At 41.7% G+C, this 24,908-nt stretch overlaps 1 protein-coding gene across 5 annotated transcripts in view; it reads left to right on the top strand.

The window, feature by feature from the left end:
* The window catches only part of LOC115106751 (fibroblast growth factor receptor 2-like), a 95,615-nt gene extending 78,268 nt beyond the window's left edge, over positions 1–17,347 (top strand). For all 5 annotated transcript variants that reach the window (XM_029629784.2, XM_065008061.1, XM_029629785.2 and 2 more), the window contains 5 exons: positions 1,113–1,235; positions 8,657–8,727; positions 14,032–14,169; positions 14,812–14,917; positions 17,169–17,347. In XM_029629784.2, the coding sequence (XP_029485644.1) occupies positions 1,113–1,235; positions 8,657–8,727; positions 14,032–14,169; positions 14,812–14,917; positions 17,169–17,333 (603 nt within the window). In that variant the 3' untranslated portion in view covers positions 17,334–17,347. The remainder of the gene's footprint in view (positions 1–1,112; positions 1,236–8,656; positions 8,728–14,031; positions 14,170–14,811; positions 14,918–17,168) is intronic.
* Positions 17,348–24,908: the final 7,561 nt, after the last annotated feature.

Raw genomic sequence — 24,908 nt, 5'->3', positions numbered from 1 at the left:
TATGTGATGTGAACTTAAAACTTTCCACTTTCTCCACTGCTGTCCCTTCGATGTGGATAGGGGGGGTGCTTCATCTGCTGTTTCCTGAAGTCCACGATCATCTCCTTTGTTTTGTTGACGTTGATTGAGAGGTTGTTTTCCTGACACCACACTCCGAGTGCCCTCACCTCCTATTTGTAGGCTGTCTCGTCGTTGTTGCTAATCAAGCCCACTACTGTTGTGTCTTCTGCAAACTTGATGATTGAGTTGTAGGTGTGCATGGCCACGCAGTCCTGGGTGAACAGGTGCCCCAGTGTTGAGGGTCAGCGAAGTGGAGATGTTGTTTCTTACCTTCACCACATCTATGATATGTGTAAAATACTTTTTGAAGGTTGTACTAATTATGATGAGCTAATGCTAAGCTATTTGCCAGCTATGTGTGGGGCCATGTTTGTTGACATTATACAATGCATTCTGGGTGTCACTTCAACGTCTGTCAGACCAAAGGTGTTATAACAAAATGAGGTGAAGGAATGGTGTTTTGCTCAGTTATTTCAATCAATGGAGAACTCACCCGTTATGTGATGAATTGTAAGTAGTAATTTCTATTATCATGGTGTGGTTTCTGTCAGCCGAGAGTTAGCTAAATATGACCGCATGCGTTACCTCAATCTTTCCTCAATTAGCGCTAGGACTAATGTAGCCTACATTTTCCAGTTTGAATGATTGTGTTATGCTGTTGCTACTTCTGTGAATGTTTAAACATTGCATCCAAAAATAAACTGGTCAAATTCAGGACATAACTTTCTGAGGTTGTGTTTGTGCAAAATGTTTCTGAGAAAAAGCAGTGTTGCCAGCTGAAACGCTGACTGTTGCGTCAATCGAAACTGGATGCTCTAAATAAGCGGTTTGAGTGTACGCTGCAGGGATCACTGTAGAATGATCACACACGTTTCTTGGTACTTGTCAAAGGGTTCATTAAATATGTTTCTGGTACACTTACCATACACATACATAGTATAACATTTTTAGCATAGCTTACTTATGTTTCTATTAAAATTTTATTTCTCGTTCTCAATTTCATCTATATCTCCATCCACCCTGTCCCATTTTCTCTACTTCTCTCCATCCAGTGTATACATAGAGATCTAGCAGCGAGGAACGTCCTGGTCACAGAGAGCAACTTCATGAAGATTGCTGACTTTGGCCTGGCCAGGGACGTCCACAACATCGATTACTATAAAAAGACAACTAACGTGAGTACTTGGGGGGGGGGGGGGGGGGCACTTGAGGAGTGTATACTGTGTCTAGTGTTCTGTAATGTTGTGAGGGGGTGTATGTGACAGTCAACTCCATTTCAATTGATTAATTCATGAAGTAAACCGATATTCCTTAAGGAAAATTTGAATTTCAGTTTACTTTCTGTATTGTGTAAGTTGAGCCTCCCTCCGTCCTTCTCAGTCTTGGCAGAGACAGGAGGTAGAAGTCTGCGTGGGACTTATTCCTTCATCCCGCTCCCACTGCTTTTCATACCACGCACGCCTGCTCCCACTGACTTCTTGTTCGATTCCCACCCGCTCCAGCAAGAACTGGTCCCGAACCCGGCCGTCATACTGCATTGTTATTGTAGGTCAGGGGGTTGCCAATTACATTCTGCCGTGGGCCAATTTTTCCTTGAGCTGATGGTCGGGGCCGGAACATAGTTATAAATAATTTGTACACTGCAAATTGACCGCACGAATCACAAACAGATATAGTGTTTGACAAAAACATAATCATTTCAAACCTTGATTACATTGGAATAAGAGCAAATATTACTGCTGAGCGATTAGCAGACCTGCCAACATGCAAGCATTTTGCGTACCAACTACGTAACTCTCTGTCCATGTATGTAGGTACGAGATCCGAGTCAAAAGTATGCAGAAATTAAAAGGGCCTGATATATATATATATTTACATTTGAATAAAAAATAAATCCACTGAATAAATCTAACATCCCGATTCTCGAGCTGCAACACACAGACATATACGGAGATTGTGTCAACGGACATGGAGATCAATACATCATTATTCGATGTAGCTACCCAGTGTCTGCCCCTCCTCCTGTTTGCTGTGATGCTGAGTTCGCTGACTGTCAGCTGCACGTAAACACATAACACATAGACAAATCCATTTTCGACTCTGCGAGTTGTGGAAAGGTAAACACTAATTGTTTCAAGTTAACGTTAGCGAACATAAGATGGACATTCAGTGGGCTCTAAAGTGCCAGCAGTTCACTTGCATTTGCTAGTGAATTAAATGCAAATGCGAAAAATAACCGGTTGCATTTGTGCAAGTGTGATATATATTTAATTCTGCATCCCATTAGTTGTATTTTCCATGTAACATTAGGAGGATCACGCAACCTGAGACTGTAACTGTAATTATGATCCACGCCACAAGAAGCATTACAAAACTATAATCAAAAATAAAAATTAACTTCTTGGCATTAAATGGAGTCGGGAGTTTAGAAGACTGCGCGATGAAGAATGAATGAGTGTCCGGTATTAGCGGCAATGCTTCTAAAATGCCTTTGCATTAGATTTGAGAGTTTATCAATTACGAAAATCTGAAATGATGTATGCTCTGCATAGAAATACAATAGGCACCTTTACATAGGCTGAAACACCAGACTCTTCTAGTGAACAGCAGTCAGATTCCCTTTGCAGTAGCCTACTTGAGCATTGTGTAGCCAGTTTGCGGTCTGTGTCGATGCAATCATTTGTTTTTTATGTTTTCAAAATGATATTGCTTTTAGTGTTGAATAGGAACGGTGTCTAAAAAGCCAATACTTGTGAGCTTGCCCTTGTGATTGGCCCTGTTTGAGAGGTGACAAGCGTTCCTCTACTACAGAGACTAAACTTGGGGGCATGTGCTAAGAAAAACTTTATATATAATTATCTCCATTCTACACTGTACATGTAATCTCCAAGAATAAAGGTTATTTGTGTGTTCTTTCTTATTTGATATTGTTAGTGACTTTTACCATATGTGTAAATGGAATGTTGTCAAGAATGTATTCCAACCTTTTATAGAATTGATTTGGTAGAATTCTATAATTGCGATCAGACTCACAAACAGCGCATGCAGGAGCATGCAGGGGGAGGAAGAAAACCCCAATTCGGCGAGTTGAATCTCCAATTTGCTGCGCGTGTCTGGTACTGTAATGCTCCGGGTGTCGTGGGTGTGGAGTCAAACGCAGGAGACAGAGAGTACAATGCTGTGCTCTTTAATTGCACCAACGCACCACAGGGTGCTCACAATAATAACGGCCCCAAAACACAGGGAATGAAAAATGACTACTGAAAAATGCACGACCACGAACTAACACGTTCCTCTACTACAGAGCCGAAGGTTACAATGAATAATCCCGCACAACAACCAGGCGGGCCGGCTGTCTAATAAAGACAAACTAATCATTCACCAACAGGTGCTACCAATAAACATACAAGGAGGGGGAGGAAAGATAATCAGTGGCAGCTAATAGGCTGGTGACGACGACCGCCGAGCGCCACCCGACCGGGAAGGGAAACCACCCTCGGTCGGACTCTTAACAGGTACTCTAAAAAAGTTGGAAAGGGTTGGCAGGTCTGGATTAGTGCTTTTTGATGTCGGTTTGATTATGAAAAAATAATCACGGTTTTCAATTTCGGTTTCAATAATGTTTTTAAACATTAAATGCACTATGCATTATGTGGGTTGAATGCTGTAACAACGCAGAATAAAACAATTAATACATGTCCCATGATGGTAGTGACTGCACATGACTGATTAGCCATCATCTATTCACATCACTTTACTTAATAAAAAGATTTCAGTTGTGTATATTTTATTTGATTACTTAATTTCATTCCATGTCATTATCTCATCTCTATACAGCTGCTGCCTGTGCTGTCTGACAAAAGTAGTATTTTGTAGTTATTCAAAGTAAATAAGGCATACATTTATGACTGCTGAATACCAACTATCAATCACTTAGATCATTTATGTTCAAGTAGAAATAACAGCTGCTCTCTATATCAGCAATCGTGCACTCTTCACTCTTCCATAGAAGCAGTCATAAAAGAGACACAGACCGGGCAAGTAGATGTGCAATGGAGTATGTTCATTGTAGTTAATTACCACATTTTATGCACTAAACTATGTAGAAAATCGGCCTGTTTGAAACTACAATCGCTACTACATTTCACAGTTCAGGCTGGATCTGATTTATCTCTAGATCAAAAAACTAAATAAATGGAATTCAAAAGAATAAAACCAACGGTCAAATAGTTGTTTAAAAAAAAAATGAAATGGTTAATTGCTCAGCAATATCATATATACCTCTATTTATGCGAGTGACTTACTTTGGAACAGATTTTCTACACTGAACAAAAATATTAACACAACATGTAAAGTGTTGGTCTCATGTTTCATGAGCTGAAATAAAATATCACATACTCACAAATGTGTTTACATCCCATGGCTGATTAAACGATATGGTCATTACACAGGTGCACCTTGTGCTGGGGGGGATAAAAGGCCACTCTAAAATGTGCCGTTCTGTCACAACACAATGCCACAGATTTCTCAAGTTTTGAGGGAGCATGCAATTGAATGCTGACTGCAGGAATGTCCACCAGAGCTGTTGCCAGAGAATGTAATGTTAATTTCTCTACCATAAGCCGCCTCCAACGTCATTTTAAAGAATTTGGCAGTATGTCCAACCGGCCTCACAACTGCAGACCACGTGTAACCACGACAGCCCAGAAACTCCACATCCGGCTTCTTCACCTGCGGGATTATCTTGACACCAGCCACCCGGACTGATGAAACTAGGTTTGCGCAACCAAATAATTTCTGCACAAACTGTCAGAAACCATCTCAGAGAAGCTCATTTGCGTGCTTGTCATCCTCACCAGGATCTTGACCTGACTGCATCGTAATCAACTTCAGTGTGCAAATGCTCACCTTCGATGGCTGCTGACACGCTGGAGAAGTGTGCTCTTCACTGATGAATCCCGGTTTCAACTGTACCGGCAGATGGCAGGCAGCGTGAATGTAGGGCTGTTACGGTGACCGTATGGTGTTGTGTGGGCGAGTGGTTTGCTATTGTCAACGTTGTGAACAGAGTTCCCCATGGTGGCTGTGGGGTTATGGTATGGGCAGGCATAAGCTACTTACAATGAACACAATTGCATTTTATCAATGGCAGTTTAAATGCACAGAGATATTGTGACGAAATCCTGAGGCCCATTGTCGTGCCATTCATCCGCCGTCGTCATCTCATGTTTCAGCATGGTAATGCATGGCGCCATGTCACAAGAATCTCTTCACAATTCCTGGAAGTTGAAAATGTCCCAGTTCTTCCATGGCCTGCATACTCAAAACATATCACCCATTGAGCATGTTTGGGATGATCTGGATTGGTGTGCACGACAACGTTTTACAGTTCCAGCAAATAACCAGCAACTTCGCACAGCCATTGAAGAGGAGTGGGACAACATTCCACAGGCCACATTCAACAGCTTGATCAACTTTATGCAAAGGAGATGTGTTGCGCTGCATGAGGCAAATGGTGGTTTCGATACACACCCCTACTTTTTTAAGGTATCTGTGGCCAACAGATGCATATCTGGATTCCCAGTCATGTCAAATCCATTGATTAGGGCGTATAGAATTCATTTCAATTGACTGATTTCCTTATATGAACTGTAAATCTTTGAAATTGTTGTATGTTGCGTTTATATTTTTGTTCAGTGTAAATTAAAATCACTCTGATTTCCTGGTGATTTTATAGTGTTTTATGTCCAACATCGAAGTGTATATAAGATATACAGTTGAAGTCGGAAGTTTACATACACTTAGGTTAGAGTCATTAAAACTAGTTTTTCAACCACTCCACGAATTTCTTGTTAATCTCTCTAGGGTATGTGGGATATCTGGCCAACATCCAGTGAGGTTGCAGTGCGCCAAATTCAAATACAGAAATGCTCATTATAAAAATTCAGAAAACAAAACATATTTTACATAGGTTTAAAGATGAACTTCTTGTTAAACCAACCACAGTGTCATATTTATAAAATGGTTTTCGGCGAAAGCATACCTAGCCCAGAACATACCTAGCCCAGAACATAGCCCAGTTGACAAATTATTACTAACAGTAACCAGCCAAGTTACAAAACTCAGAAATAGAGATAAAATTAATCCCTTACCTTTGATGATCTTCATATGGTGGCAATCAGAAGACATTCATTTACTCAATAAATGTTCCTTTTGTTCGATGAAGTCTCTTTATATCCAAAAACCACAGTTTTGTTAGCGCGTTTTCTTCAGTAATCCACAGGCTCAAACTCAGTCAAAACAATCAGACAAAAAATCTTTTTTTTTTTATTGTATCCGTAAAGTTCGTAGAAACATGTCAAACGATGTTTATATTCAATCCTCAAGTTGTTTTTTAGCCTAAATGATCTATAATATTTCAACCGGATAATAACGTCGTCAATATAAAAGGTGAACAAGAAATGCACATGCGCCTGAAAAAACTCTGCGTCACGTTAGGGTTCACTCGTTCAGACTGGTCTTACTCCCTCATGTATAAGAATACAAGCCTGAAACGAAATCCACCGCATTGTCTGCCACACTGCAGGAGTCTTGCCGAAGCTGGAGTAACTTCTGGGCAGCCTCTGTCCCGGACAATGGAGCATCAAAAACTGTATTTACCTCCGCCACAAACTCCTCCAGACATAAGCATTCGACCAACTGTTGTTCCCATAGTGCCGAAGGCCAGGCGAGAGCACTCGCGGACATTAGCGTGATGAAGTACGCTATCTTAGAGCAGGGGAAGGAGGAGGGCTGCAGCTCAATGATGTCTGCTGGGTTAGTCAAGGTCAGTTCGTACTATTACGTTCTAGGGAAGACCCAGATGCAGACGGTGTCGAAGTAACATAAGTTTATTACTAGAACAGCAGGCCGTCAAAACGACAGGTCAAGGGCAGGCAGAGGTCGGTAATCCAGATCAGAGTCCAAAGGGTACAGAATGGCAGGCAGGGTCAGGGCAGGCAGAAGTCAATATACTGCCCCCTACCCAAGAGAGATTAAGCACATTTTTACTCTTGAACTGATTTAGGCTTGCCATAACAAAACAGCTTCTCATTTATTTGATTTTTTTACATTTCTAAAAACATAATTCCACTTTGACATTTTGGGGTATTGTGTGTAGATCAGTTACACAATGCCTCAATTTAATCCATTTTAAATTCAGGCTGTAACACAACAAAAAGTGGAATGTGTTTATACTTTCTGATGGCACTGTAGATAATGAATGGCCTACAAAACAGAAAGACAAAATGGTTTTGAAATAATCTTGCAAAACTTCAATATAGGAGCGGGACAATTTGAAGGCAGGCACAAATAAATGTGTTATCAATATTTATATACGGTCAAAGTTGGAACCTAAACTACAGCCTATCATATTTAGGAAATTAATCTCCTCGGAAAGACCATTGCCCGTGCTTCTCATCCATTCATACAGCATACAGGTTTCATTGAGACCAAACACAGGCACATTTGATCTCCCACGCCCAACACAATAGAGAAGAGCTAGGTTATAGAACTTGAAGCAATATTATCCTTTGAGAGTTTGTAAATATTGCAACAAAGAGCTGTTTTTAATACAATAGATAAGAAAGATAACTGTTCTAAATAATCTGTGGGACCCAAAAATATTTTAATCCCAAAGTTATCTGTCTGACCACTTGCTCCCACCCACAGCATGAAAAATGCTGACCACACCGCCAGCAGCTCTCTAACTGGAGGTTCCCAGGCCATCAGTGAATGCAGTGCTTCTATAGAGGCTCTGCACTAGTTTGTGCCTCCTCTCTTGTTTCTTCACTTCCATAGCCACTTGTCCTAACAGACCAAGAGATGGAGAGACACTGAAATAGAGGGAGAGCAACAGAGTGCTTGACATCTCCATAGCAGACCCCCAGTAGCATTCATCTGATTCCCACTGTAGAGCACATCCTCCTTTAGTATGCATGGCTGTCTTTTCATTACACGCTGAGAGCCTAGCCTGGTTGAAAACAACAAGAACCACAAAAACAACCAACCACAACACAGCATGAGCCATAGACAATGGGTAATGGTGATGATGACGATAATCACCAATCCATCAGTCTGAACAATACTATGTTCTAGTCTTGGATAAATTAGACTTATTTCAGAAGGCCTAATAAAAAGGTAGGGGCAGAACTAATGTTAATCATAATCATGATTATCATCTGCCCCTACCTTTCTATTACCCATTCTAAAATAATTTCTCCTACACTGCAACTTCAGTATGCATGAATGTATTTGACCCTGCTTGTCACTTGCTATCCATGCTGCAGTGTTTAATGACATGCAGCAATAAACTGTCTTTATCTGCAACCCAGTTTATTTGCTAACTGCTATTCCCTCTGGGAATTCCCTATTGGTATTCCCAGATCTAATGAGATTCTTGGGAATACCAGGAACCTGGAAGAGTGCATGAATTAAAAGATGCTGATTAGCCAAGAAATATTGGTCATGAAATACCCTATGTCTGTCTGTGTATAGATATTTCAATGTTACCTTTTTGACCTTGACCTATTGACCTGTGTGTATGTGTCCTCCTCAGGGTCGTCTCCCGGTGAAGTGGATGGCTCCAGAGGCACTTTTTGACCGTGTGTACACTCACCAGAGTGATGTGTAAGTACTGTACCTTGATTTTACTCTCTTACCAGCCATTTTAAAAAGTTTTCCATTGTGTGCCCTAATGAACACGACCCTGGCCTATACACTGGCTGTAGCTTTCTGATGCAAATTTTGCAGTGAGACTGAGGGGGTAAGAGGTTGGGATGGTGGTGGAGGAATGGGTACAGGAGGTGATTTGGTGGTGGCGGAGTTAGGGGGTGCAGGGGGATTTGTTTGGGGGGTGGGGTGTGTACTGGCCGGTCTGTGGCGAAAGGGAAAGTTTCACACGGCCTGATGCTGTTACTAATCTGCCTGTCTTCAAAGCCTCTGGAAGGGGCCAGAGCCCACCTCCCCCTGCCCTGCACTCCAATTCAATTGTATTTATAAAGCCCTTATTACATCAGCAGATGTCACAAAGTGCTCATAATTGAAACCCAGCATAAAACCCCAAAGGGCAAGTAATGAGGATATCAGGGGATATGCAAAAATCACATTTCCAATTCAAATCAAATAAATGTTATTGGTTGCGTACACTTATTTTGCAGATGTTATCACAGGTGCAGCAAAATGCTTATGTTTCTAGCTGCAACAGTGCAGTAATACCTAACAATTAAAAACAATACACACAATTAATGCTTGACATTCAGGTACATTTGCCAATGCACACCGAGCCATTGCCAACTGAAAGTTACTGTCCCGTATGAAAATAATTCTGTCCTGGGTCAAGATCTGTCAGAAAAGCGGATGATGCACACGTAATTTCAATAGCAGGTGATTTTATCTTTAATATGGGCTGAGCAAGTAGCCTACAGCATTCATACAGACATTGACAAGTCAAATTCAAGGACCTTCTGGGACTTTTTCCAGTACTTAATTGTAATTTTCATGGACCTACATTTTATATTGAATTGTTGTAATAGCCTTTAGAAAAAAATCTCCCCCCAAAATGTTTGCAAAAAAGTATGCATTACCACATAGAGAATAATGCATGTTTTATTAAGCCTTCCCAATGGCATTATGCGTTGACATTACAAAAAAAAAATGATATTGGAACATCTTTCTTAACGCTTTCCTACACCTACCGCTGTCGGTCTTCACTGAGCTGCTTTACGCAACACTCTCAAGCTAGGCTATGTGTGCGGGGTCCGTGTGATAAATAATCGACATACGAAGTAACAGCTTCAGGAATTCATCGGTTTCTTTATTAAATTATATCGCCTAAATTATTAAATTATTACAAATTATTTTAATGTGATTATATCCGGGGCACTGTCCTCAGATAATCGCATGGTGTGCTTTTTGCAGTAAAGCCTTTTTCAAATCTGACACAGCGGCTGGATTAACAAGAAGTTACACTTTATTTTGATGTGTAACACATATTTTCAAGAATGTTAAATATATGAATTTACTATTTTTGAATTTCGCGCACTGCAATTTCACCGGATGTTGACCAGGTGGAACTACCGTCCAACCAGAAACCGTGGATTGATGGCAGCATTCGCGCAAAACTGAAAGCGCGAACCCCTGCTTTTAATCAGGGCAAGGCAACCGGAAACATGACCAAATACAAACAGTGTAGCTATTCCCTCCAAGGCAATCAAACAAGCTAAGCGTCAGTATAGAGACAAAGTAGAGTCGCAATTCAATGGCTCAGACACGAGAGGTATGTGGCAGGGTCTACAATCTACAGTCAATCACGGACTACAAAACCCAGCCTCGTCGCGGTCACCGATGTCTTGTTCCCAGACAAACTAAACAACTTCTTTGCTCGCTTTGAGGACAATACAGTGCCACCGACACGGCCTGCTACCAAAACCTGCGGTCTCTCCTTCACTGCAGCCAACATGAGAACAACATTTAAACGTGTTAAGGCTTCCGGCCCAGACGGCATCCCTAGGTCCTCAGAGCATGCGCAGACCAGCAGGCTGGTGTGCTTACGGACATATTCAATCAATCCCTATCCCAGTCTGCTGTTCCAACATGCTTCATGAGGGCCACCATTGTTCCTGTTCCCAAGAAAGCTAAAATATAACTGTTTGGCCATAATGACCATCGTTATGTTTGGAGGAAAAGGGGGAGCTGAAGAACACCATCCCAACCGTGACGCATGAGGGTGGCAGCATCATGTTGTGGGGGTGCTTTGCTGCAGGAGGGACTGGTGCACTTCAAAATAGATGACATGATGAGGAAGCAAAATGATGTGGATATAGTGAAGCAACATCTCAAGACATCAGTCAGAAAGGTAAAGCTTGGTCACAAATGGGTCTTCCAAATGGACAATGACCCCAAGCATACTTCCAAAATTGTGGCAAAATGGCTTAGGTGAGACGGTAGCGTCCCACCTCTTCAACAGACAGTGAAACTGCAGGGCGCCAAATTCAAAACAACAGAAATCCCATAATTAAAATTCCTCAAACATACATGTATTTTACACCATTTTAAAGATACACTTGTTGTAAATGTCCGATATCACAGTGTCCGATATCAAAAAGGCTTTACGACGAAAGCAAACCAAACAATTATGTTAGGTAAGTGCCTATTCACAGAAAGCACAGCCATTTTTCCAGCCAAAGAGAGGATTTACAAAAAGCAGAAATGTAGATAAAATTAACCACTAACCTTTGATAATCTTCATCAGATGACACTCATAGGACTTCATGTTACAAAATACATGTATGTTTTGTTTGGTAAAGTTCATATTTATATCCAAAAATCTGAGTTTACATTGGTGCCTTACGTTCAGAAGTTCCAAAACATCCTTTGATTTTGCAAAGAGCCACATCAATTTACAGGAATACTCATAATAAACATTGCTAAAAGATACAACTGTTATGCATGGAATTTTAGATGCACTTCTCCTTAATGTAACTGCTTGTGTCAGATTTCAAAAAAGCTTTACAGAAAAAGCAAACCATGCAATAATCTGAGTCGGCGCTCAGAGCCCAATCAAGACACAAATATATCCGCCATATTATGCAGTCAACAAAAGTCATAAATAGCATTATAAATCTTCACTTACCTTTGCTGATCTTCGTCGGAATGCACTCCCAGGACTCCCACAAGAAATGTTTGTTTTGTTCGGTAATGTCCATAATTTATGTCCAAATAGTTACTTTTGTTAGCGCGTTTGGTAAACAAATCCAAAGTCACGAAGCTCATTCACTAAAAGCGGACAATGTCAAAAAGTTCCGTAACAGTCAGTAGTAACATGTCAAACGATGTATTGAATCAATTTTTAGGATGTTTTTAAAATAAATATTCAACAATGTTCCAACCAGAGAATTAGATTGTCTTCAGAAGTGCGATGGAACAGAGCTCCCTCATGTGAACGCGCATGGTCAGAGCATGGTCAACTCATGGCAGACCTTACCTATTCCCTTATCCTTCGGCCCCACTTCACAGTAGAAGCATCAGACAAGGTTCTAAAGACTGTTGACATCTAGTGGAAGCCTTAGGAAGTGCAACACTACCAATTTCCCACATCTTCAATAGGAGCTGAGTTGAAAATCGAACAACCTCAGATTTCCCACTTCCTGGTTGGATTTTTTCTCAGGTTTTTGCCTGCCATATGAGTTCTGTTATACTCACAGACATCATTCAAACAGTTTTAGAAACTTCAGTGGTTTATATCCAAATCTACTAATAATATGCATATTCTAGCTTTTATGGCTTTGTAGCAGGCCATTTACTCTGGGCATGCAGGGTAGCCTAGTGGTTAGAGTGTTGGACTAGTTTACCGAAAGGTTGCAAGTTCAAATCCCCGAGCTGACAAGGTACAAATCTGTCGTTCTGCCCCTGAACAGGCAGTTAACCCACTGTTCCTAGGCCGTCATTGAAAATAAGAATTTCTTCTTAACATTAACTGACTTGCCTGGTAAAATAAAATAAAATGCTTTTCATCCGGACGTGAAAATATTGCCCCCTACCAAAGAAGTTAAGGACATCAAGGTATTGGAGTGGCCATCACAAAGCCCTGACTTCAATCCTATAGAAAATGTGTGGGTAGAACTGAAAAAGTGTGTGCGAGCAAGTAGGCCTACAAACCTGACTCAGTTACACTAGCTCTGTCAGGAGGAATGGGCCAAAATTCACCCAACTTATTGTGGGAAGCTTGTGGAAGGCTACCCAAAACGTTTGACACAAGTTAAACAATTTAAAGGCAATGCTTCCAAATACCAATTGAGTGTATGTAAACGTCTGACCCACTGGGAATGTGATGAAATAAATAAATAATACTCTCTGCTATTAATCTGACATTTCACATTCTTAAAATAAAGTGGTGATCCTAACTGACCTAAGGACAGGGAATTTTTTACAAGGATTAAATGTCAGGAATTATGAAAAACTGAGTTAAGGTGTATGTAAACTTCCGACTTCAACTGTATCTACATGGGCCAGTGGAATGACAATAGGTGAGCGATAGATACGAAGTGCCATTGAATGGAGCAAAGGGATGTGTTAACAAACAGAGAGATGTAGAGATAGAAAGAGAGAACAAACGCAGGGCCAGTTATGTCAACAGATCGATGGAGAGATAACCACAGGAGCAAATAAAAGATCACGGTGTCTTTGTATTGTGTTGTGGCCTCTTTGGGTCACTAAGTTAGGCGTGTTGGTGTGTATGCCTCCATTCCCTGCGGGTGCTATAATACACTCTTTGTTGCTCCCAACACACACACTGCCATGAAGAGTCATTGATTATTTATTTAACCTTTATTTATCTAGGCAAGTCACTTTTTTAAAAAGTCACTTAAAAAAAATAATCTTATTTACAATTGACGGCCTACCACGGCCAAACGCGGACAACGCTGGGCCAATTGTGCGCCGCCCTACGGGACTCCCAAACATGGCCGGTTGTGATACAGCCTGGAATCGAACCAGGATCTGTAGTGACGCCTCTAGCACTGAGATGCAGTGCCTTAGACCGCTGCGCCACTCTGAGCCCTAAATTAATGTTATGGTGGACATTTATAGAGAATGGGTAGCGGGAATCAATTAATTCCATTGATTCCATTAATTATGGAATCAATGGGATGATATAGTTACCCTTCAACCCTTTGTTTCTCTGAGCAGTAGCAGTTGAAATCGTGTAAAGAAAAAAAAAGTAATACTTCATTGCCATCAATTGTTATCACTTGTATGTATGTATGTATGTATGTATGTGTGTATGTATGTATGTATGTATGTATGTATGTATGTATGTATGTATGTATGTATGTATGTATGTATGTATGTATGTATGTATCAATGGATGCATAACATGATAATAGTAATGAAAGCATTAATGTTGAATATGTGTGTTTGTGTTTTTCTTCCCAGCTGGTCATTTGGGGTGCTGATGTGGGAGATCTTCACCCTGGGGGGTTCTCCGTACCCTGGTATCCCCGTAGAGGAGCTCTTCAAGCTGTTGAAAGAGGGCCATCGTATGGACAAGCCTGGCAACTGCACCAATGAGCTGTATAATACTATTTGATTCACTTTATCTCATATATACACACACACACACATATATATGCAGGTAGACACACACACGCACAAATGTGCACACTCACACACACACACAATTGTGCACACACACACAAACCCTACTGGGGTCCCCACCCTCACCCCATCTCCATCAGATCCATGATCCTACACAGCTGGCCTGGGCCTGTATCAATGTTGTCATTCACAATGGGCCCATTCCAGTTACACAGCACATAATGTCACTGCCTGCACCGGTATTGTCGGGCCTAATGGTCTCACGCTGTACTGGAAACAGTGAAATCTACAGTGGAGACAGACAGACCTAGGATAGGATTGGTATTGACGTGCATTTGTCTTAAACAGAGAGTGCAGAGAGGTGTGTGCAGAGAAATAAAACCAGCATAGCTCTGTGTTTGGATTGGCTGGTTCATACCTTGACACCTAGGCTCAGATAAATTAGTCTTTATCATCTCACCCACGTTTGACAGGCAATTGGACAATGATTTTAGAAATGTGCATCAGTCTGTTGAATGGGTGGCATGGCATGTGTTTTGGAAAGAAAAACAATGAAGTACTTTTACTAACCGTTCATACTCCTTGTTTCTCTCTCTCTCTTCTCTCTCTCTCTCTCAGGTACATGATGATGAAAGACTGTTGGCATGCCATCTCCTCCCACCGGCCCACCTTCAAGCAGCTGGTGGAGGATCTAGATCGCATCCTCACCCTGGCCACAAATGAGGTGAGGGCACAAACCAGTCATTCCGCTTCACTTTTTCATATCTAGAAATTAAAATTCAGAGCATTTCACTTTCCTCCAGAGTTGGGTTCCCTTTCAATTCAGGAAGTAAACTTGTTTTCTGTTGAAAAGCATTGAGTAAACATGGAATTGGAATTTCAGTTTACTTCCTGAATTGACTGAATTTAAAAGGAGTAGACCCCAACCCTGCTGACCTTGTATTCTTGGAAGTGCTTGGTCAATGAGAAGTATGATGTAAAAGCATGTCAGTCTTCTCTCCTAAAAGCTTGGAAAAAGGTGCACACTATACAGGCTCACGGACACTCCAATTGCCAGGGCAAGCAAAGTTGATCAACACTTTTTTTAACCAAGAATGTTGAAAAGCATTAGAAGGATCCTGCGTTGGCTGACACATGACCTTAACAATGACCAGAAAATGGCTGCTTGATTCAAACCAGGCCCCAGAGCTGTGGCCATGGCCCACCGATGTTGCCAAATCATCAAAAGATACTCTGAGCTATTCCTCGCCTCAGAATAATGGCTTGTGTTTCTTTCCGTTCCCCTCCTGTTGTGTGTGATATCCATGCGCGGGCCTGAAGAGGGGCTGTTGGATGGAAATATGTCAGGGCTCGTCTGGCTTCAGACTGGGCCGCCATAGATTATGCCAAAAGCTCCAACTTCAGTGTTTCAGTGTTTGAACTTTTGAAATGTAATAAAGCGCCTTCCTTTTTTTAAAACCACTCTTTAGTAATGTGAGACGCCTTGTGTTGAGCTGAGAAATGGAAGCCAGCACTCATTTTTATAAGAATGCTCAAACACCAACAACGCTTCTCTTCTTCCTCCCCACTCACTCTCAACTATTTCTTAACCTCACAACTATTCCAATAACTGACACAAAAGACAAGAGAAAAAGGAGAGAGGAGGGTGCAGGGATGAAGATGAAAAGAGCAAAAACAACTGCAAAATGCTTGTTCAAGTTTTTCTTACAACTAACATTAGAGATTCTCCAGTACTTTTGTGCCAATTTTTTTGAAAATAAAAAAAATGATCCCCGAAAATGGTTACTATGTCACATATGTGCAGATATATGCACCATGTCATTGCTCTCTCTTCTCACTCTGCTGTGTGTTCATCTTGCTAGCTGCCACTCAAATGGCCAGGAGCTGAAGCTCATTGGCTAGAACTCGAATTGCAAGGGGGCTGGCACACATGGGGGAAAATGTAGGGGAAATGGCACAGCACAGCTTCCAGAAAAACCCTTGCTTTCAAATGTTGTGGCTAATTGAGGTAAAACAGTAATTCTGATAATAGATTATGGATGTATGAACTACAGATTGGCACATCCAGCTCAAAGCAGGAGGTTTAAAAAATACTTAGTAGTTGCCAAAGTTCCGGAGCATGTCTTTAATAACAAAATTTACGTTTATCTTTTCCTTGGCTTTTGGGATATTTTTTTTCAGTCATTCTCCTACTGCGCTCAAACCCACGTTCCAATTTCAGATGTCAGGTTTGTTCTAATTGTGCTGGGTAGTGCCGTGAAGCAGAGCAGTATGGATGAAGCCCAGGGTTGGGTATCCCTCGCACAGTCTCCCTCCCTCTCTCTCTGCCCCAGCCCCCCCTTCTCAGTTTGAACACTCTCTGGTCTCTTATCTTTTTCTCTCTCTTGCTGTCTCTGGTCTTTTCCCTCTCCGGTTTCTCTTTCTCTCTGGACTCCACACCCTCTCTCTACCTCCCTCCCCCTTTCTCACTGGTCTCTATTTTCTCTCTCTGGTCTTCCCCCTCTCTTTCTTTCTTGTTCTCTCGTTCACTTTCGCTCGCTCTCTCTGTCTGGGTGTTCTTCCTCGCCCGCCCAGACACATTGAACCATTTTATACTGAGACTAACAGCAACCAGGTCAGCATTGCTCTATGTGAACTGTGCTGGACAGTTCCCCTCTCTCTAGCCCACGCCCCATTTATGAAGTATTATTCATCCACATATTTTCATATGGATCCGGTATCAAATCGTTTGCTCTCCTGGCGCCAAAATGTTTCATAAATTCGTCCAGCGTGATTTGGGAATAATTTATATTTATATTTTGCATAAATAAAATAATGAAAATGATACTCTCCACATGTCCATCACTGTCCTCCTGAAACTGTCTTCATGCCTGTCTCTATTTCAGTATTTTCCATTTGTCTCTCTCTCTCCACTCTCTCACTCCTCTAAACCTGTCAGTGTAATAGTTCTACCTTCTCACCCTGTCTGTGTATAGGAGTATCTGGACCTGTGTGCCCCAGCCGAGCAGTATTCTCCCAGCTTCCAGGACACACACAGCTCCTGTTCCTCCGGTGACGACTCCGTGTTCTCCCATGACCCCCTGCCAGACCAGCCCTGCCTCCCCAAGTACCAGCACATCAATGGAGGCATCAAAACATGAGCCCTCCTCCTCTATCCCCCATCCAGCTCCAGCCTGACCCCCCACAAAGTGACACTTCCATAGAGAGAAAATTAGATATACCCCCACCACCAACCCCACAAACCTCCTGGCCCCCAACCCCCCTCTGGATCCAAATGGACTAACGGACCCAGATGGGACTTGGCTGGTGGCAGTGCTGCTTTTAGAACTGAACACACACACACACATTTGCACACACATTCATACACATGTTCAAGGTCTTAAGAAGAGGACCGGGACCCTTCATCAGTGTTCCTCTTGTCTGACTGAATGAATATCTGTTCCCAAGGGTCCACCTCCTCTCCTCTCTTGCCGTTTTATTTGTTCCGGTTGTTTTCTACTAGAGTTTGGAATTTACTATTTTTGCGTTTCATGATTCCATTCCGTTGGCTGGCATTCCAAGACTTTTGCTTGTTCCCAGAGGGAAAATATGGACCGTAATGAACGGAAAAAACAAGGGACTCAAAAAGAGGACGACAAAATAGGAAACTGAAAGGACTGAAAGAAAGAATCAACTAACAAAAACAGATGAATAGGAGAAGAGCGCATACAGACAGACAGTGCCTCTTCTTTATATTTTGTAATATTGTCTTGTTTCTTTATACTTTCTCTTGATAAGTCCATACACTTATTATTATTATGGAGAAAAATAATATACAGTATATAGGGCTGGGTATATTTGTAAATATATTCAAATATGTATAAATATATATTATATATTTACAGTGAATTCTTTTTTGTATGGACTCCAGAATTATCCCCCCTCTCCCCTCCTCCTTCATTGGGTTTGAGACTGGTGTTTCATCACCCAGGTTATGTTTCTGTTCACTTGTGTTCTTTTAAACACAACACACACAAATATAGGCATGCACACACATATACGCACACACACTCTCATTCAATGACACAGTGGAGTATTGGCTTTCAGGGAAAGAGGTAGCTTGTTAATTTATTGATTTTTTTTAACGAAAAAAAAAAGATTAAAAAATAGAAATAGTAATAAAGATATGCTATTAATGATGCTGATATTAAATAATAAATAATCCATTATGTTTATTATCGTAATTTAAAATTCTCTTTCAGAGGAAACAGAAACAAAAGCTATTTTTAGTAGTGTACTGTACATTTTGTCTGCTAATCCCTTATGTAGATAATGCCGTTTCTATCCAGTCATTTTACTCTTAGGTTTGCATTCAAAATTATATGATGTCTGGATATTTATATATGATTGAAAAGAAAAATGATTTTGGAACCACCCACTAGCAATCTGTAAGATTCCAAATTCACACCAGAGGGTTCAAAGCTGAAAAACAAAGTATTAAATCATTCAAGTATTTTTTTTTCTACTGGACCAAGTTTAAGATGTTCTTTGCTAGTGTTCTTGACACATTTGCAAAATTAAAGATGGAAAAACAAGTGTGTTGATTTCTATTTTGTGTAATCACACTATTCAGTCAAACGTTACTAGTTTCTGCTATCTTGTCATGTCCTTGAGAGAGAAAAGAGGTCTGAGAATGGCTATATTTATTATCAATTTAATTGATAATGGTTGTGTTCATATAGTTAATGGCACTGTATTCTTATAAGCAAAGAAATAACATTAATAGCAACATACAGCAAGACAATGGCATAAAAAAACTGAGTTAAAGTATCACCAAATTAATTCAGCTTTCATTAAAATGTATGATCATTTTGCCTGCCAGTCTATAGGAGGGGTGGGGGAATGATGTGTCTAGTTGTAGGGCCTGGAATGAAGTTAGGAAAATTGCCCAGAACAGGGTTCGCTGGAGGTGCACTGTTGAGGCCCTTTGCTCCTCTAGGAGCTAAAAGGAATAAGGGCTCGATTCAATCTGTATCGCGGAAGATCTGTGGTTTGGCACGATTTAAATGTATAAACGCAATGTTCCTGCGTTCACAGAGACTACATTCACGGTACATGCTGCATATATCGCCTCAATTGGAATTACCTTTAAATTTCAATCTCACTATTTTATTCATTTTTATTTAACTAGGCAAGTCAGTTAAGAACAAATTATTATATTACAATGACAACCTACCCCGGCCAAATCTTCCCCTAACAATTACCGCGGATCTTCCGCGATATGGATTGAAACAAGCCCTAAGTCAAGTCAAGTTGGAAGGCCAGCGATTAAGAGTAGACATTTACAATTACATTCTTTAGAGTAAATCTTAATTCCCTCACCCTTAGTAACCACGTATTGACTTGTCTTGCTCTGAGAATCTCAGAGTGCACTGCACCCTCACCCCTGTGACTCGATGGCTCCTTCTTCCACTCGACGTGTTCTCTCATGCCCCTGTAACCTGAGAGGGCTTGGAGGGAAAAGTGGGGAAAAACATTTAGCTTTTTCCACCGAATAGAGGGAAACACTGAAAGGCCAAGAAGAGCCCTGTAGGATTGGAGGAGAGAAAAAGTGGCAGAGTTTAACCACAGAGCCGAACACCCTTCATTATGGGGTGTAGAGAAAGAGAGAAAGGCGGTGGTGTTGGCCGGCTATCCACACTGGCTTTAGCTCACTGTTATCAGCACCAAGGCTCAGCCGCTCTCCATTGTCCTGTGGGCTGGCTATACACAGTCCTGGAGAGGCCAGGGTGGGGTGAACACACTCCAATGAGGAGGTTGCATATTGAGACTAGAGAGAGTTTAGAGTGCTCCCTATACACAAGTTCAATGCTACCCATAATGAAACATTTTTTCCCGAAGTTAGTGACTGAGATTGAAAGAGGTTGTTATTTTAAGACCACACACACAGATAAAGTATACAGACATTTCCTTGCAATGTATATACTACGCAGTTACTGTACCTTTAGTTTCTTCCCACAGCCTCTGCATGGAGCTCCATGAGTGGCAAACGAGACTAACGTACCTTTCAAAAAAACACATTTCTAGAACTGTACATTATTGTATAATTTTATTCGGAACATTCTGTGAATGTATTGATATCACATGTATTATTTTGGTGAGGTATTCATATATTGTTTTATTAAACTGCATCCCAGGGATGATTGCAAAATAGGACTTTCTGGTTTAGAGATTATCTTAAATGCTGACCAGCACACCCAGACAAAGTGTTGGCTATCCCATAGAGGGGGCTACAATATTAGCCTTGGCCAACTTCTACGGAGACAAGGCGGCAGCCATTGGCAACCTATGGGCAATAAGGGTCCAATTCAGACTCAGGAAATGTATGCCTTTCCTACTCACTTCCCAGTAGTTGGTATTCAGACTTAATGCAGGCGCATAATGCGGTCTTCAGATGTCACTACCTTGCGCGCTTTGGATACATTTAATTATACTGCTGAAATCCCTCCCACTTGCTGGCAAACAGACTTTATCATGGAATTTGTATCATGGTTATCAGGGCATTTATCGTTAGCCATCCCTTTAAATACAGTTTAATTTGAATTTTTTCAGACTCAGTAGAATACACTGAGAGATTGGCTTCAGAATATAGGGGTCGATGAAAGAAGGCCATCTAAATAAACTCAGCAAAAAAAGAAACGTCCCTTTTTCAGGACCCTGTCTTTCAAAGATAATTTGTAAAAATCCAAATAACTTCACAGATCTTCATTGTAAAGGGTTTGAACACTGTTTCCCATGATTGTTCAATGAACCATAAACAATTCATGAACATGCACCTGTGGAACAGCTTACAGACGGTAGGCAATTAAGGTCACAGTTATGAAAACTTAGGACACTAAAGAGGTCTTTCTACTGACTCTGAAAAACCCCAAAGAAAGATGCCCAGGGTCCCTGCTCATGCCTTGGGCATGCTGCAAGGAGCCATGAGGACTGCAGATGTGGCCAGGGCAATAAATTGCAATGTCTGTACTGAGGGACGTCTAAGATAGCGCTACAGGGAGACAGGATGGATAGCTGACCATCCTTGCAGTGGCAAACCATGTGTAACAACACCTGCACAGGATCAGTACATCCGAACATCACAACTGCGGGACAGGTACAGGATGGCAAACAACAGCTGCCCAAGTTACACCAAGAACCCACAATCCCTCCATCAGTGCTGACTGTCCACAATAGGCTGAGAGAGGCTGGACTGAGGGCTTGTAGGCCTGTTGTAAGGCAGGTCCTCACCAGACACCACCAGCAACAACGTTGCCTATGGGCACATTCCTAAAATGGCCGTGAGACATTTGGTCACTGCTCCTCCAAAGTGTTCTTGTGGGATAGGCTCAAAGTATATGCCGCTTCATCTCTTGACCAAAGTCCAGATTATGACACTGTTGAAGCTGCTCTCAAATCGGGTTTACGAGTTTGTCCCAGAGGCATACAGACAACAGTTCCGTAAATTACGAAAGACGGAATCTGTGCTGTTGTGTGCACAGCAGCAGTTTCTGTGCTGCTGTGTGGGTTGTTGCTAACGTTACGTTGCTTTCTGCCAACTTAGTTAATTACTTTTACATTTTAAATAATCGTTTTATGTTCCCTTGCTCTACTTTTTTCATTCAACTCTTTTATCCCGGACGCTTTATCTGGACATGGTTCTATAGGACCTCCACCAGCTGAAGCTAAGTAGTAACATTTAGCCATCTAATTGCAGTCATAATATACAAGAGAACTATCACCTTATGGTGAGGATGCTGTGCTGCAAGCCCAGCTTCAGATGCAATCGTTAGATAAGTGTAATTTAAGTGTAGGAAAGGATGAAAGAGTCTGTGCCATCAATAAGTACCGATAGCAGTATAAATCCCCTCGCACAGTCCCCGCAGTTCTCAGTTCTCCCCATTAAGCAACGAGTTGGAGTCAGAGGCCGAGCCTTCTCTGGTCTCTCCTCCACCCGTTACGGGGTCTGAGCCGCAGAAGCCTCCCACCTTTAGCTCTGACAAATTGAAAACCCTAGTCATTGGCGACACCATTATCCACAGTATTAGACTTAAAATGAATCATCCAGCGATCATACACTTTTTACCAGGGGGCAGGGCTACCGACGTAAAGGCTAATCCGATGATGCTGGCTAAAGCTAAAACTGGCAAGTGTAGACTATAGGGATATTGTTATCCATGTCGGCACCAACGATTTTAGGATGAAACAATCAGAGGTCACCAAGCGCAACATAGCTTCAGCATGTGAAAAAGCTAGAAATATCATTGAGTAATTGTCTCTGGCCCCTCCCAATTAGGGGGAGTGATGAACTCCACAGCAGTCTCTCGCAACTCAATTGCTGGTTGAAAATTGTTTTCTGCCCCTCCCAAAAGACAATAATTGGCCCTCTTTCTGGGACTCCCCCACAAACAGCACCATGCCTGGCCTGCTGAGGGGTGCTCTCATCTTTTCTATGAACATAGGCAGGGCTCAAACACCTCTAGCTCTACAATGAGATTGGGTGCAGGCCAGGCAACAGGCTGTTAGCACATTTCCATTTACAAAAAAAAATACTGTGTTTGCCTTTTGAGCTTCTAGTCATAATCTATGCACCTACTCAATCACGTTTTTATAGCTACTGTTTACAGACCTCCTGGGCCATATATAGCGTTCCTCACTGAGTTCCCTGAATTCCTAATATTCTAATTTTACTTTGACTTTAATATTCAAATGGAAAAGTCCACAGACCCACTCCAAAATACTTTCGGAGCCATCAGACTCAGTGGGTTTTGTCAAACATGTCTCCGGACCAACTCACTGCCACAGTCAAACTCTGGACCTAGTTCTGTCTCATGGAATAAATATTGTGGATCTTAATGTTAGTCCAGAATATGAGGAAAATCTGACCACCATTTTATTATGTTTGCAATCGCAACAAATAATCTGCTTAGACCCGAACTAAGGATCATCAAAAGCTGTGCTATAAATTCTCGGACAACCCAAAGAGTCCTAGATACCATTCCAGTGTATACGAAAGCTTCAGTCTGGTTTTAGACCCCATCAAAGCACTGAGACTGCACTCGTGAAGGTGGTAAATTACCTTTTTTAATTGCGTCAGACCAAGGCTCTGCATCTGTCCTCGTGCTACTAGACCTTAGTCCTGCTTTTGACACCGTCAATCAACATTCTTTTGAAAACCCAAATTGGTCTACACGTACAAGTTCTGGCCTGGTTTAAATCTTATCTGTCAAAGATATCAGTGTCTCTGTGGATGGTTTGTCCTCTGACACATCAATTGTAAGTTTGTGTTCCTTAAGGTTCTGTTTTAGGACCACTATTTTTTTCACTATTATTTTACCTCTTGGTGATGTCATTCGGAAACATAATGTTACCTTTCACTGCTATGAAGACGATACACAGCTGTACATTTTGATGAAACATGGTGTAGCCCCAAAAGTGCCCTCCCTGGAAGGCTGTGTTTCAGACATAAGGAAGTGGATGGCAGCATATTTTTTACTTTTAAACTCGGACAAAACAGAGATGCTAGTTCTAGGTCCCAAGAAACAAAGATCTAATGTTGGATCTGATAATTAATCTTGATAGTTGTACAGTCTCAAATAAAACTGAAGGACCTCGGCGTTACTCTGGACCCTGATCTCTTTTGACGAACATATCAAGACTATTTCAAGGATCTTTTTTCCATCTACGTAACATTGCATAAATCAGAAACTCTGTCCAAAAATGATGCCGAAAAGTTAATCCATGCAATTTTTAAAAATGTATCTGTTATTTTACCAGGTAAATTGACTGAGAACACATTCTCATTTACAGCAACGACCTGGGGAATAATTACAGGGGAGAGGAGGGGGATGAATGAGACAAATGTAAACTGGGGATTATTAGGTGACCGTGATGGTTTGAGAGCCAGATTGGGAATTTAGCCAGGACACCAGGGTTAACACCCTACTCGTACGATAAGTGCCATGGGATCTTTAATGACCTCAGAGAGTCAGGACACTCGTTTAACGTCCCATACGGAAGACGGCACCCTACACCCTGGGGAATTGGAATATTTTTTAGACCAGAGGAAAGAGTGCCTCCTACTGGCCCTCCAACACCACTTCCAGCAGCATCTGGTCTCCCATCCAGGGACTGACCAGGACCAACCCTGTTTAGCTTCAGAAGCAAGCCAGCAGTGGTATGCAGGGTGGGATGCTGCTGGCTTTTGTCACTTATAGATCAGAAAACTGCAATTCTCTACTTTCCGGCTACCTGGATAAAGCACTAAATAAACTTCAGTTAGTGCTAAACACGGCTGCTAGAATCTTGAACCAGAAAATGTGATCACATTGCTCCAGTGCTAGCCTCTCTACACTGGCTTCCTGTTAAGGCAAGGGCTGATTTCAAGGTTTTATTTCTAACCTACAAAGCATTACATGGGCTTGCTCCTACATATCACTCCGATTTGGTCCTGCCGAACATACCTACATGTGTGCTATGGTCACAAGACGCAGGCCTCCTTATTGTCCCTATAATGTCTAAGCAAACAGCTGGAGGCAGGGCTTGCTCCTATATAGCTCCATTTTTATTGAATGGTCTGCCTGTCCATGTGAGAGACCAGACTCGGTCTCGACCTTTAAGTCTTCATTGAAGACTCATCGCTTCAGTAGGTCCTAAGATTGAGTGTAGTCTGGCCCAGGGGTGTGACGGTGTACGGA

The sequence above is a fragment of the Oncorhynchus nerka genome, linkage group LG23, assembly GCF_034236695.1.
Source record: "Oncorhynchus nerka isolate Pitt River linkage group LG23, Oner_Uvic_2.0, whole genome shotgun sequence".
Taxonomy (NCBI): Eukaryota; Metazoa; Chordata; class Actinopteri; order Salmoniformes; family Salmonidae; genus Oncorhynchus; species Oncorhynchus nerka.
Note: the sequence above shows the minus strand (reverse complement) of the source record. Positions and strands in the feature narration are given on the sequence as shown.